Source organism: Agelaius phoeniceus, chromosome 34, assembly GCF_051311805.1.
Source record: "Agelaius phoeniceus isolate bAgePho1 chromosome 34, bAgePho1.hap1, whole genome shotgun sequence".
NCBI lineage: Eukaryota > Metazoa > Chordata > Aves > Passeriformes > Icteridae > Agelaius > Agelaius phoeniceus.
This window is the reverse complement of record NC_135298.1, coordinates 1883331-1898609: the sequence shown is the minus strand read 5'-3', so window position 1 is coordinate 1898609 and position 15279 is coordinate 1883331. Positions and strand designations below refer to the sequence as shown.

General features: G+C 57.8%; 1 protein-coding gene across 1 annotated transcript in view; it reads right to left on the bottom strand.

Moving 5' to 3' along the window:
* LOC143696409 (serine/threonine-protein kinase pim-1-like) overlaps positions 1-11157 on the bottom strand; it is a 28233-nt gene extending 17076 nt beyond the window's left edge. The window contains exon 1 of the mRNA XM_077192540.1: positions 11062-11157. Within this exon, the coding sequence (XP_077048655.1) occupies positions 11062-11157 (96 nt within the window). The remainder of the gene's footprint in view (positions 1-11061) is intronic.
* Between the last annotated feature and the right edge of the window lie 4122 nt (positions 11158-15279).

Below are 15279 nucleotides of genomic sequence, written 5' to 3'. Positions count from 1 at the left end.
GCCCCCCAAGCCTTGCCCCATACGCTGTCCTAAATGTCCATCCCCCAGGACCCATCCCTTAGGGTCACTTCTTGGTTAGTCAAATGTTCTCTACTTTGGGTTTCCACCTCCCTTTAAATGTAACCTTGGCACATCTCCCGGGCTTTCGGCAGGAGGCCCCTGAGGTGTAGGGGCTCCTTTGGGACACCTGGAATAAAACCTTGGATTAACCCCTGCTAAGAGTGGGCCCTTTCTCTTCTACCGCTGTCTCTGGTGTCTCTTGTGCTGCAAAGGCGGCCAGCCCAGGTGCCCTCAGTACCCTCGGGGCACAGAGAGTGTCTCCCCGCTGTCGGCCGTGTCGGGGCTGCCCCCGGTGTCTGCCGACTCGGGACTGGCCCAGGGCTCCTGAGAGGCTCCCAGAGAGACAGAGACAGTGGTGCTGGTGGCAGCACCGGGAAGCTGCCGGGTTTGGCTTTCTTTGCCAGAAAATGGCTGCATTTGGGTTATGCCAGCACTGGGAAATTGCCAAATGTGACCTTTCTGTGCCAGCAAACTGCTGGAATTGTGCTGTGCAGGCATCTGAAAAATTCCGGATCGGGGCACTGGCGGTGTCAGCACACATGAGATCGGAGTAGTGTAGGCACCAGGTATTTGCCTGGTTTTGGCTTTCTTTGCCAGCAAATTGCTAGACTTGGGCTGTGGTGGCACAGGGAAATGTTCAGATCTGGGCATGGGCGGTGCCATCAAACACCAGGTCTGGGTAGTGACAGTCTTGGCACCAGGAAATTGCTGTGTTTTGTCTTCTTTTTCCAAAAAACTGCTGCACTTGGGCTGTGTTGGAACCGAGTATGTCCAGATTGGGGTACGGGCGGTGGCAGCAAACACCATGTCTTGGCATTGCCAGTGTCAGCAGTGGGAAATTGCCAGATTTTGGCTTTCTTTACCAGAAAATTGCTGGACTTGGCTCTGCCGGAACAAGGGAATTTCCAGATCTGGGCACTGGAGGTGGCAGCAAACACCAGATCTGGGCAGTGCCAGACCCAGTAATGTTGGAAATGAATTTGTAGAGAATTTTTAAGGTTTGATAGAAGGTTTCTATAGTATGTATGCAAGTGTCACGATCCATCCTTACGAACAGGTTTCGTGATGGTTTGTGGGTTGATCTAAGAGTGCAAAAAACACCGACACGGTACAGGGGGCTGCAGTGATAATCAAAACAAATGTACCTTTATTGAATAACCACAAGAAAATGCATTGGGGAGGAATTGGGGAAAAGGGAAAAAGAGGGAGGAAGAGGAAGGAAGGTATAGAGCTACCAAACGTAGAAAAGGCGAAGTCCTTTGATGTCCAGCCAATGGAGTTCACCAGGTCACATCTGGGGAGATCTCAGGGTTGCAGTTTATCCAAACTCTTATTATACTCTTTTTGTTGATGGGGGAAGGGGTAAAACTTGAAACCAAATCAAAGGTAGTCTATTGTATTTTTGGGGGAAAAAATGGTATTTAGAGAAGGGTACACACAGTCCATGTTCTCTGCAGTGGGTGAGAGCCATTGTCTTCTTGGTCCTCGGCTCGCACCTGCAACATCCATCTTGCCTTGGTTAGCTTGCCTCCCCCACACACCTCCCCCAGGTTAGGGGTCTCAGTCCCAGTCCTTGGAAAGAGTGTGGGGGGGCCTTTTCACATAGGGATTTCATGTCTCAGTGTTTGATGGAGAGGCCTTGTACATCTCAGTCTGTCTGTCACGGCCGTTGTAAGACAAGTGAGGGGTCTTCTGTGGGGGACCACCCAAAACTCAGGAGAAGTCCAGCCAGGCCGAGTGGTGGGACAACTTCCAAGGCTATTGTTGCAAAAAAGCAAGGGGCCCCCTTCTTCCTTTCACTGGGTTCAGTGTAGCATACAGCAAACACACCTGTGAACAATAGCTTAGCAATGCCAGCAGCTGTGCTCAGGTCTCGGGGCCCTTGGCATGTAACTTTCTCCACCAGGGCCAGAAACTTCAGACAAGGGGCTTTTCTTCAGTGGTCCCCAATGACAATCGTGAGGCAGATGAGAGAAACTTTGGACAGAGTCTCACACCTACATTACATGGACGACGTACTAATCTGTGCTTCCACCAAGTCTTACTCAGATGCAGCACTTTCCAAGACTGTCGCAGCTGTCGAAAGCGCGGGGTTTCAGATAGCTCAGGAAAAAATCCAGCTATGGAGCCCATGGAAGTACCTCGGGTTTTTAATCACAGGAAGGACCATCGTGCCTCAAACTCTGTCCATCAACGAGCACCCCCAGACATTAAGAGACACGCAACAGCTGTGCGGCGTCATCACGTGGATCCGACCTCTCCTGGGCCTCACCACAGAAGAACTGGCACCGCTCTTCGACCTTCTACGAGGAGACGGCGACCTGGCTTCCCCACGCTCGCTAACGCCAGAAGCCTGGGAGGCTTTGGAGAGAGTCGCCAGCGCCATCAAACACCGCCAGGCACATCGGACAGAGCGGTCCCTTCCCCTCAGCCTCGGTATTTTTGGTAAGTGCCCAAACTTCCATGGGCTGCTCTTTCAGTGGGATGATACTTCAAAAACCCCACTCATCATCATCGAGTGGCTTTTTCTGCCGCACCAACCACATCAAACAGTTACCACCCCACCAAAACTTGTAGCCAAACTTATTATTAAAGGCTGCCATTTGCGTCTCTGGGTCCACCCCTGAGTATAACTGAAAACTCTTCCTTAATCTTTCCAACCATTCAGTGGGGGTCTCATCTTTTCCTTGGCACTCTTTGAATGCCTTGCTTATGTTTTGTCCCCGGGGCACAGCCTCTTATATGCCCTGGGTTATGATGGTTCTTAAGTCCTGCATATGACCACGATGGTTGGGGTCCTGATTGTTCCAGTTGGGATTTTGCAAGGGCCATTTCACATCAGCCGCGGTACCTTGAACATGTTGGGGGTCCCAAATCCTCATTCCTGCCCTTCTAATCATCCCTCTCTCCTCTGTTGTAAATAGGATGCCTAGAATAGATTGCATCTCTACCCAAGTATATCTGTTTGGCCCTAGGAACTGATCCACTCTTTCTGCTTCTCCTACGGGGTCTTCTAATAATTTTCCCATCTCTTTCTCAAACTTGCAGACATCTCCTGAGTTCAAGGGAACAGTAACAAACCCCATCCCAGCTTGAGGTCCTCCTAATGCTATTTCCCTGAGAGGGAACAGCCCACTGCTCTCTCCTTCCTCAATTACTGTCCTCATCTGACTCCAAGTACACCTTCTGCAATCCGGGGAGTCCGTGACCTGCTGTCTATTAGGGGCCGATATCAGGGGTGCGTTTGGGAGGGGTTCAGGGGGAGCTGGTGGTATATACGGGGGAGGATAAATAGGAACATATTCCTCTGGTCGAGACTTTTTCTTTTTGTCTTCCTCCCCTTGTTTCCTTAAGGGGGAACAACCTAGCCGTTTGCTCATTACTTCCTACCAACCATAATTTAGCATATGCACTCTCCTCCGGGTTCACTGGCTCTTTAGAATTCACATAAATGTTCAGGGCTTGACAGATGGAGTCCTCAAAGGATCCGAAAACGGGCCAGTATATACTTCCTGAATCCAGATTCTTACCTCCCCACACTACCATGCAATAATTTATCATTTTTGCCTTATCCTTCCCCTTTCTGGAAGGCAAGTCATCCCAATACTTGATCATTAATCCTAACGGACTGTCCTTAGGTATTGGGGGTAACTGGGGACCCTCCCCCATGGGATCAGAAGGCTTGCTCTTCTTCTGCCCCATCTTCCAAAGCACCTCCACACACACACACACACAAAACCCCTCAGTCATGGCTCGCTCCCTCGCGGGCTACGAGAACCGCACTACTAGAGGGTCCCTCTCACGTCGTCCGCAGGTGGACGTCTCATTCACTGTGCCCTGGGATCCCAACCCCAACCGAGCGGTTCATCTCGTATACTCACGCGTCCTGTGTTGTCGCTTGGATCTTCGTGCACAAAGTTTACAGCGTTACCGGTGTTTTCCTTGCTTATTCCCGAATTTAGGTTCGTCAGTTCAGATGAGGGGTTGGGTGAGAAGGCCAGGGCCACCAGGTGGTGGGGCACCCCCCCAGGATTCTCGAACCAACCCCGTTTTCTGGATCCAAGTCACGGCACCAAATTGTGATAAACGAGTCCACTGGATTTAAGGATCATATATTTATTATTATGCAAGCGAGAATAAGCAAAGTTCAGCGCTGGGCGGCCGGGAGTCTCCGCTCCTCTAGGCTCACGCCGTTCCTATCCCCAAGGTTCGCCTTTTGTTGCCTTCTTCTCCCGGGTTCAGGGATGACATGGTCTGTCTTTTGCGCTTGCTCGTTCACTTGCTAGGGGGTCTTTTTCTGCCTTCTGGTGGTCATGGGATGAAGGCTCCAAGTCTTCCTCTTTAACCGCTGAGTGAACTTTCCCTTATAAGGCATATCTATACAGTAGAATTTTCAGAAAACTATACAATTCCTGCAAGCCTAAGCAATTCTTGCAAGTTTAAGGATTGTTGTTACAGCCTTCCTCTGTGACCGCTGGGTGAACTTTCCCTTATAAGGTATATCTTTACCATGGAATTCCCAAAGCACTTTACGATTCCTGCAAGCCAAGCAACCATGTGTGGCTGCACATTTAAGAATCAAGCAGTTTTAGCTATTTAGTTATTGCTTTTATATTGTATAATTATTTAGCTATTGATTTAATTAATGAACAAACGTATTGCTACTTATTACATCCAATTTGTGTTGAACTGGGGCTGGGTTGGGAATTGTTGTTTTGGGGTGAGTTGATGGGTGTTTGTTGTGGGTCCTGGGGAGGGGAGGTCCAGGGTTTGGTGGGGGTGATAGTCAAAGGGGGGCGGGAGGTGATTGGACAGGGGACTTGACCAATCATTCGATGCCCGGAGAAAATGATTGGTCCAGAATGAATATTGATAAGGACCAATGCGAACACCGGAAAACGACCAATCAACGTGCGGATCCAAACCCCACCAATCCTGGACCAGAGAGGGGTTATAAAATGAGGGTTTTGATTGGGTTGGAGTTCTTCTCCTTCTGGGGGATGTACTGTATGGGGGAGAACCCAGCGTGTTTGGGACACATCATTATCTTTGGGTTGTTGTGTGGGAGTTTGGGCTTATCTCAAACTCCCTGTCTTCTGTAGTTTGTTTTGATAAATGAGGGCCTGTTTCCTTCTCAAGATCTGGCCTCGTTCAAATTCATAACAGCATGGTTTTCACCAGCAGTGAGTGGGTTCTTCCTTGTCATGGTTGGGCCTTGCCAGGGTTTCCACAGCCCTCTTCTAACACCAGTGGCTTCTTTTCCAAGCCTAAGTCAACACAAGTCCCAGGTGCTGGCGAGAGGGCAGTGGTCACCCTGTGTGCCACTGATGCAGCCCCCGCAGGCCCAGGGATGCTGGGGCCAGGCTCTGGGAGCAGCAGCATCCCCCTGCTGAACTCCATCTGTATTCCATAGGAACACTGTCCTACAGCCCCCCGGAATGGAACGACTTTGGCTGGTACCATGGCGAGGCAGCAACGATCTGGTCCCTGGGCATCCTGCTGCACCAGATGGTCTGTGGGGAGCACCCTTTCAGGAGGGGCCGGAACCTCAGCTGGGGCCAGCTCCTGCTGCCACAAGGGCTCTCTCAAGGTGGATCCTCTTCTCTGGGCATGGGGGGAATCCCAGGGCTGGGAGGCAGCAGCGGGCTCGTGAGCATCCCGCTCTGGCAGCTGCTGAGGAGGTGGCACATGTCCTGCTCTCCTCCAAAACAGGGAATTGATGGGAAAGTTTAGGTCCAGCTCTGAGCATATCCAGCAAGGCCTGGGCATGGCAATAGTGAGGCAAAGAACACAGGAGCCTTCTCTGGCTGCCCAGTGGTTTCTAGTTTCTGTGCCCAGAGTGCCAAGATCTGATCAGGCGGTGTTTATCCATGCTGGACGTGGAAAGGCCCTCATTAGAAGAGCTGCTCTGTCATCCTTGGATGCAGGATATTCCTCGGCCGTAGAAGAAGGGAGAGAGCCACAGGCACACTTTGATCCAGGGCCCTGGTAAGTTGCAGCTCCACACATGCCTTGGCAATCAGAAGGAAAGGAACCCAGACTTTTTTGTGCTGCCTATGTCACTGCCCAGGGCTCATCAGATGGGAATACGCAGCCCTTGTGCTGGAGCTGAGCTGCTCTGCCCAGCACTGGTGGCTGCCCTCTGAGCTGGTTTTCCTTGTCCTGGTTTCCTGACAGCTGGGGCCCTGGGCAGACCCTGAGAGCCTGGTGTCCCCCCAGGGAAGGAGAAGGAGCCCCTGGAGAAGCTGTACCGGGTGGGGATGCTGCTGCTGGAGACAGCCAGGATGACATCAAGGATGACAATGTCATCCTGGACCTGGCTACTGGCCAGCTGAAGATGCTGGACTTTGATTGGGGCACCTTCTTCAAAGCCAGGCTCCACAGGGAATTTGCAGGTGAGTCCCCACCCGGGGAAATGCTGCCAGATTTGGGCATGGCCCAGCCTGGCTGGGAAGCAAAGGTTCCCCCTTTGCTGGGGCGGGTGCAGCTGATCCTTCAGTCGCTGCCCAGCTGCTTTTTGGCAGGGCTGGGGCATGGGCTGGGCTGGTACAAATGGGAGTGGGCTCCTGGCCCTGCCAACAGCCCCCAGCAGCCACCGTGGCCTGGGCTGGGGCTGGGGCTGGGGCAGCCAGCCCGACACAAACAAAGCCCCATGGTGGGAGCAGAGGTGGGACTCCAGAAGCTGTGCAGGGGCTGCTTTGCTCTGCAGGCAAGGAAGGGCTGGGCTGCTGCACTGCCCTTGTTTGCTTTGGGATCACCGTGATTTTGGGGGGCAGTGCAGGGGGAAGGGAGAAAGTGTGGGCTTCCCTCAGCCATGGCTGGGTTTTTCCCTACCATGTAGGAGTTGGGCCTTCCTCAAGGCCCTGACAGAGATAAGAGTTTTGACCTTGTTTCCCCCTTTTGTCTGTAATCTATTTTCAATAATTTTTTGTTTGTTTTTCTAGAGGAAGCATTCTAGGTGGGCTCTAGTCGGTATTGGGAAGTGCTTGGGAGCAGCTGTGGCATGGATGGGCGGTGGCCTTGGAGAAGGCTGAGGCCATGGTTTGGGAGCAGCTTTTCTTGCAGCCGTGGCTGGCGTGAGGTGGGTCCCTGTGTGCTTGGCAGGGTGGGATCAGAGCTTTTGGGAGATGGCAGCGAGCACAGGAGCATCCTGCTCTGGGCAGCTGCTGAGGGCTGGATGTGCCGTGGCTGGCTGCAGGCTGGGCACATGTCCTGCCCTCCTGCTCTGCTGCCAAAGGCAGCAGGGATGGGCAGCTCTGGGCACAGCTCTGGGCACAGCCAGCATGGCCTGGGCACCGCAGGCCTTGGCACAAGGGCACAGGAGCCCTCAGCTGACGGGCACTTTCTGCTTTCTCTCCTTGCAGCCGGGCTCTGCGGCTGCTGAGGCTGCTCTGGGCTCTGCCAGGGCTCTGCTGGGCTCAGCCCTGGGCTGGAATCAGCCAAAGAAGAAATGGTGTGACCTGCAGCACAGACTTGCTTGAGCATTTTGGCAGCACAGCCCAAGTTTGCAGAGTGTTCACTTCCAAGGGAAAACGTGACTCCCCCCCAAAAATAAACTTGTTCAGTAATTTCTGAAATGAAATCAATCTGGGATGACCCCAAATGACATTTTTCAGCTTGCTCAAGCTGTAGCTCAGCTCTTCTCTGAACAGTTCTCTCCCCCACCTTCCTTTTACTTCCCAACTGCTCCCTCTTTTCCCCCAGTGAGTTCCCAGCCCATTGCAGTCTCCATCACCCTGTTGCCTTCCTTGGTGCCCCTCACCATGAGGAAGGCAGAGCCCCAGGCTTAGGGACTCATCTTGTGACTGGCTGAGGAGCAGCAATGTCTCAGAGGTCCAGTGGGATTTTAGTGTCATTCAGAGCCACTCTCCAGCCCTCAGCTCTCCTCACTGCTGAGCTCCCTCTCCCTTTTCCTCGTCCTTGCAGCAGGATGAGCTCTGTGAATCCCCTTGAGCCTCCCCACTCTTCCCAGCCCACACACCCACCTCAGTTAGGCTGAAGCTGAAGCTTCTCTGTCTCCTGTGGCACACCAGCCCAGTGCCCTGTGTGGGGAGCCCCAGCCCCAGAGCACAGCACACAACAGTGCAGTCCGGGCTGCAGCAGCTGCCCTGCAGCCCTGGCTTGGCTGTTTGTGGCAAGGGAATGCTCCCTGTGTCCAGCTGTCCCTGCAGGATGGCCCCAGGGCAGAGTCCAGCCGGGCTCGCACTGCAGCCCCTGGAGCTTGGGGCAGACAGGGCTCCCAGAGCTGAGGTTCCTGGGGAGCACCCGGAGCTGTGCCTTGCACTCTGTTGCCGTGTGTCACAGTGCAGGCTGGCTCGTGCTGTGTGAATGGACCAGCCCTGGTTTGACTGCCAGGGGCCTCGCCCAGTCACATCTCTCCCAGGGCTGGAGCATTTCACGGGCCAGATTCTGACAGGGCATAGAGATCAGAGCAATGAAATTATCCAGACAGGGTTTGTCAAAGGCCCTTTAGAAGGAAGGGCGTGAGAATAAACGTTTTCAGTTTGCCAAATGAACATCGGGGTGAGTGCTCTCTCCATTGCCAACCCACTCCCACTCCAGCCAAAGTTACAGCCACCCACTCCCTCACACATCCCCCTCGTGCCTTCCCACTGCCGTGTCCTGTCAGGGCTTCCCAGCCCCTCATCCCTTCATGGCCCCAGCCCCTCAGGGGCTGCCCCAGCCCGGCCAAGCTGCCCGGCAGCAGCGCCGCAGCCCCACAGCAGCTCCAGAGGAGCCCCATCCAGAGGCAGCCGGGAGCCCTCAGCAAGGCAGCCAGCGGCAGACGGGCAGGAGGACACAGAGGGCGCTTCCTGCCTGGCCCAGGGCTTGTGGCCATCTCCAGGCACCACTCTCACAGGGATCCCCGCAGCTCCGGGCCCTGCCCAGCCGCTCTGTCACCAGCACAAAGGCTTCAGCAGAACCACCAAAGGCCAAGGGGCTTCTGGCCATTTTCCCTGCAACACTGCACGCCGGGACAGCTGGCTGAGCCCAGGCACCCTTCTCCCCCTCTTCCCCTATGCCCTGCAGAGCGTGGGTAGCAAAAGAAAGCTGCTGGGAGTCTGGGTATTATAACACACTCTATATTCATATAAGAAAGAAAAACCAAAAAGAAGAAAAGAACAATCTTAGAGAAATAGAAAATTCCCACTGGCTCAGGTGGCCCCAGCAGACAGAGCCTCTGCGATCAGCTCTCTGCAGAGCTGCAGCAGCGCAGCCAGCCGAGCCTGGACAGATGAGGCCGAGTCCTCCATGCCCTGCGGAGCTGATCTTGCAGCCTCTGGAAGATGGAATATGGCTCACTCTGCAGTGCCTGGAGGACATCCAATGTTGGAAGTGCCACGTCTGACACGGCACTGCTGGTGTCCTCTGTCAGGTGTTGAAGGGCTGAAAGAGAGAGGGTCAGAGCCATGGTCAGATCCCGGATCTGCGGGGAGTCGAGGAGAGCCCCCTGGCAGGGCCATGGCAGCCAGCTCTAGCCATGGGCAGGAGGGAGCGGGGAGCAAGGGGACCAGCCCGACGCTGCTGGCCACGAATGCCCCGGGTGGCCCTGAAATCTCGGTGTGCTCTGGCCACGCCGCCCCTGGTGCGCACAGGGAGCAGAGCCCTCGGCAGCCGGGGCAGGGCTTGCAGCTCCCCCGGCAGCCCCCGCTGGCCTCACTCACCGCTGCAGATGAGCCGGAGCTCTTCCTTCTTCCCCCTCAGGTGCCGCGCAGCCGTGCCTGTGAACACAGAGCCTGTGACGGCGCCAGCGGCAGAGCTCCCTGCCAGCGGCGCTGCCGGCGCTGCGGCCACACGGGCTGCTGGCCCGGCAGGGCTCAGCCCGGCCCTTGGCGCACGCTGCCGCCCCAGGGCACGGCTGCCAGAGGGCGGCAGCAGCAATGCCCAGGCCGGGCGGGGCTCCACGGCGCCGGGCCTGGCTGGCGCTGCCAGGGCAGCAGGCGGGGCTGGGGCCGGGCTGCGGCGGGCCGGGCCGGGGAGGGAGCCGGGGCTCGTGGCTCACCCATGAAGCTGATGGCCGCCGCTCGCAGGGACTCCTGTGGGCTCTGCAGGTAGGGCAGGGCCCGGCGCAGGTGCTCGGCCGCTCTGCTGCTGTTCTCTGCCAGCTGGAGAGAGCGGCAGGAGGGAAGGCTTGGCGCTGGCTCAGCCCCTGGGCCGGGAGCTGCCGCGCCCAGCCCCGGCCTCCCCTGGCCCCACAGCCCTGAGGCGCGGCCAGCAGCCGCCGGCGCCGGGCTCCCGAGGGGAGAGGGCAGAGCGCCGGCTGCTGCCCGGGGAGCCGCGGGGCCGGCCCGCCCCGCAGCAACGCCGGGCCCACGGGAGCCTGGAGAAGAGCCCGCGCGGCCTCTGGCTGCAGCAGCGGGCGGGGGCACAGCTGCCAGCCCCACACTCTGAGCACCACCCTCAGGGGGCTTCTCCGGACTGAGGCTGGGGCTTGCAGGCCGTCCTTACCAGGCACTTGCTGAACTTCCACAGATTCTGGCTCTTCAGCAGTCTTTCAAGATCCCTCCTCTTCAGGAACTTGGCCACACAAAGCAGCGTTTCCTGAGAAGCCTGGAGAGAAGCAGAGCCGCGCAGATGGCCCCGCAGCCCAGGGCGCAGGACCCGCATCCCTGTGCCAAGGCCTGCAGGAGGCTGCAGCCCGGCAGGCGCCAGGGCAGGAGGCAGCTGAGCCCCCTGCCAGGGGGACAGCAGCAGCCCACGAGTCCTCACCTGTGCCACAAGCCGATTGTCATCATGGCAGTGGAAGAAGAGGGGCAGCAGGCTCTGGCGCAGGGGTGTCTTCAGGGCTTTTTTTTCCCTTTGCTGTGGAAGAGTCACCAATGTTCGGAAGAGCAGGATGGAGATCAGCTGAACCTGCCAATTGTTCTGGATGGAAGCAAGAAGACAAGAGCTCAGCATTGCGGCTGCACGGGGCTCAGCTTGGCGCAGGCCTGCAAATGCACAGGGCACAAAGTGTCCGGGCAGCAGCCAGTGGCCGTGGTTTGGGGCAGTGAGCCTTACGTGGTCAAAGAGTGGCAGGAGCGCCTCAAGTAGCTGCAGCGTGATGGGGCCGGGCATCAGCGTGGCATTGTCCAAGATGATGAAGCTGAGTAGCATGACTGTCATGAAACCTATCTCTCCATCTGCATCCCACAGGAAGTGCACAAGACTTTCAGTCAGGCTCCACATTTTTTTGGTCTGTGCGGAAGACAAGTTGCTGAAATGCCATCCTGCTGCCACCGCAGGGCCCAGAGGCCAAAGGCCTGTCGCCAAGCACTGGGGCAGCTGAAGTGGGAGGCAGGAGAGCTGGGAGCAGCTGCCCCAGCGCCCAAAGCCCTGCCAAGCCCAAGCGACTGCATTGCCCAGCTCAGCCTCAGCCGCTGCCCCCTTCTCACCATGAAGGGCTCCTCAATGAGCTCAAGAAGGGCCCTGAGCGCCAGGCGACGCCTCTCTCTGCACTGGCTCTGCAGCTGCCTTGACAAGATTTGCAGGACTCTTTTAGCACCACGTTGACTCAAGTCCAGGAACTGGAGGACCTGAAAGGCACAGGCCAGTGACAGGGGAGCCGGCCGGCAGCAGCCCGGAGCCGCACAGGGCTGGGCCCAGGCAGCAGCACAGGGCGCGGGCACCGTCCCAGGCAGCGGCGGCTGCGAGAGGGCAGAGAGCTGGCAGGCAGCTCAGGCAGGTGGCGCTGGCCATCAGGCTCACCTCCACAAGGAAGGCCAGGGCGGGCAGCTGCCAGCGTGGCTCCTGTGTGCTGAGCAGCCGCAGCAGGTAGCGAGCGATGCGGGAGCACAAGGGGATGGAGACACAGCACATCTCCCTGGCAGGAGGAAAAGGAGCCAAGGCTGTGGGCCAGGGGGACAAACCTCTGCCAGGAGTGACTCACAGAGCTCTGCTCTTTCCCCCGCATCCTGCAAGAGGCCCTGGGCTATTTGGGAGGCAGCTCTTCTGGGCACCCTCCTCTGCCAGCCTTTTCCAGTCTGCTTGGCCATCCCTCGGTGACAAGGCCCTCTGGCCCACAACTCGGGGACTCTGTGGAGCTCCCTGGGCACACATGTCAGAGGCTGTGGGGAGAAGGGGCTCTCACCTGGCCAGCAGAGCCACGGCATAGTGGTGGCTGTCAGCACATAGCAGCGTGTCCCAGCCACAATTGCTTTCCATTGCCACCACCACATCCTGGTGCTGCATTCGGCAGAGCAGGGACTTCAGGGTCTGCACTGCAAACCTGCATGCACAGCAAAGGCCAGGTCATGCTGGGAGCACTGGCTCCTGGCCAGGGACATGGCAGGGACAGGAGGAGTGGGATGGAGCACCTGTTGGGGCTGGTGGCAAGGCCGTATTCCTCCTGGCATATCCCCTTCCAGAAGGCATCGACCTCCTCTGGCATATCCAGAGTGCTGAGGAACACTTGGGAGAGCAGATGCACAAAGAGGCGGGGGAAATACACCGTCACCATATGTGGCACACAGGGCACCTGGAGGATCTTCCACATCACCACGGTTGCCTGCAAAGGACAAAGCCCCCCAAGAGAGCGCTCAGTGCCCAGGTGTCCGTGTGGCAGGACCCGAGCTTGGCAGGGAGAGGCCCGGAGAGAGGCAGCAGGAGCACGGGGCCTGCTGGGCCTGGAGCTGCCCCTGGGCCAGGTTTCAGGCCAGCGCCTGCGGCAGGGAGATGCAGTGGGGGAAGGGGGATGGAGAGCTGCTGGAGAGGCGGCCTTGGGGCCAGCAAAGGCCAGTTAGAGAAACTCACAGCCAGGCCAAAGACACCCGTTTTGTCCCCATCGGCGGTGCACGTGCTGTGCTTGGGCCAGCTCCCCAGCACGTGCAGCAGTATCAGCAGCGCCGGCTCTGCAGTCCTGGGCGAGCACATGATGCTCTTGCACATGGTGAAAGCAGCTCTGTGGGGTTAGAGCTCTGTCTCAGGGGGGTCTCAGACACAGCAGCAGGGCCTGGGCAGCAGTGGGGACCCGAGCTGGCTGCCAGCTCTGCCTCTGCCCAATGCCACTGGCCAGCAGCAGCCAGGCAGCCCAGCCCTGTGGGGACAGGCCCCTGAGGGGCAGCGAGGGAGCATGGCAGCAGGCTCGGGGGCTGACGTGCCAGGGCTGGCAAAGGGAGCAGCCAGAGGGCCCTGGAACTCTCTGTTGCTCAGGCCAGGCTACAACCTGTCCAACCTGGGCCAGGCTGTACAGGCTGATGGGCTGGGGAGCCCTGAGCCCCTCTGGGCACGTGGGCCCCATACCTGTCACAGGACGGGGCCACGCGCAGGAGCGTCACGACTACGTCAGCGGGCTGTGCTTCCGTCAGATCCAGCAGGCTCCTGTTCAGCCTGTGCTCAGCAAACTGATTGGCCAGGAGCCACTGGTGGATGTACCTGACCATGGCGGGCACCTGGAGAAGGCAGGGGGAGACTTGGAAAGCTGCCAGAGGGAGGAATGTCCCCAGCTTCTCCAGACAAGTGCTCCCCTTGCCACCACGCTGCCATGGCCTCCAAGAGTTCCAGTGAGCAGCAGGCATGGCTTGGGAGAGCAAGCAATTCCTGGCAGGATCAAAGCCTGGCCACAGGCTGCTTACTTGCTTTGGCTTGGAAAAGCCCTCCTCTACGAGCATATCCAGCAGAGCAGCACTGGTCTTGGTTTTGAAGATGTGCCAATAGGCTCTGAGCCCAGTGCCCATGGTGCTGGTCTCTTCCGCCCGAATTTTCTTGATGAATTTGCAAACCAGCTGTAGGAGAAGGGCAAGAAGCCAGGCATGTTGCAGGCAATGCTGCAAGCGCGGTGCCAGCAGGCCCAGCCCAGGTGGGGATGGCTGCAGCTACCTGCGCTGTTCTGCGGAAGAGGCCACGGGCGGGCTCCTGCTCTTGTGTGCGCTCCAGGGCTGCACCTGGCAAAGAGCGAGAGCAGCCAGAGCTGAGGGGCTGCGGGAGAGGCCGGAGAACACGGCCCAGCCCTGCGCTGCCCAGGCAGGGAGAGCCCCGGGATGCCCCAGGGGATGGAGCACAGCCTCTGCGGGGTGTCTGCCCGGCCCCTTTTTTGTCCTGTCCATGGGCATGGCCCAGGGGATGGCATGGGATGGGATGGGATGGGATGGGATGGGATGGGATGGGATGGGATGGGATGGGATGGGATGGGATGCAAAGGCGCCAAGCTGGCTGCAGGCACCAAGCCTGTGGCCCAGCTCTGCCACTCACCCTCCTGCGGCAGCTCAAATGGCAGCACCTCTTTGGTCTCCTGTGCTGGGGCAGCTGCAGGGCCTTCTTCCTCCTCTTCCCCCCAGGGCACCTTGGGCTCTCTCAGGGGTCTCTGCTCCATGTTAGTGCCTGGATTTGTGGCTACTTGCAGGAGAGATGCCTCGGAAAAGCTCCAAGTCAGCAAGTCCTGCAGTTGTGCCTAGAAGGCACCTTCAAGACAGAAGCCTGGGCAAGGCTACAGGACAGCAAGTCCTGCACTCTGGTCTCGAGGGCTCCTGCCACAAGGACAGGAGACTCCTGTCAACGATTGTGGTGGGGCCTCGAGGGCACTGGTGGCAGGGATGGGAGATGCCTCTGGGGCACCAAGTCCCACACCCTGCCCTCGAGAGCACCTGCAGAAGAGAAGTCTCGGCAAGGCCACGCGTCACCAAGTCCTGTGGCCTGGCCTGGAGCTCAGCTGCAGGAATAAGGCCTCGCAAAGGCTGCGGGTCAGACAGGAACGAGTGCGCTGTGCGGGGGCTCCTCACGACACCGCTCTGTCCTGTTCTGCCCCGTTGCGTGCTCCCAGCAGCCGGGCAAGCTTCTATTTCCCACGTGTCACAAAGGGGCCTTGGTCACCGGGTTCCGTTCCATGGCACGGTGAGCGTGCTGCAGCGTGCCAGCCAGGGCCCTTGCACACACTGCCTTCTGCCCTGGGGCTGCCCCCAGCCCAGCCCAAGTGGCCCAGCTTGGAAGGAATGCCTGGCCCCAGGTGTCTAAGACAGCCCGCACAGGATCTTTAGGAAGGGCTCAGAGCATCAGCAAACGCTGCCCGGCTCTGCGGGCTCATTCCTATCCCCATATCTTTCACTGAGAGCATTTGAATTTCTAAATTAGAATCATTGGAAGGGAGGGGATTTCCATTTTCCATTTCAGAGAAGCCTTCTGCCTTCATTAGCAGACGCCTCTCTCTTCAAAGCAAGACAGTTGTTTATCATCTTGCAGATCCGCAGTTGCTGGGGAGCCCCGTTTTACACCAGGCACCTGGAGAACCATTCCCAGCAAGTGGGA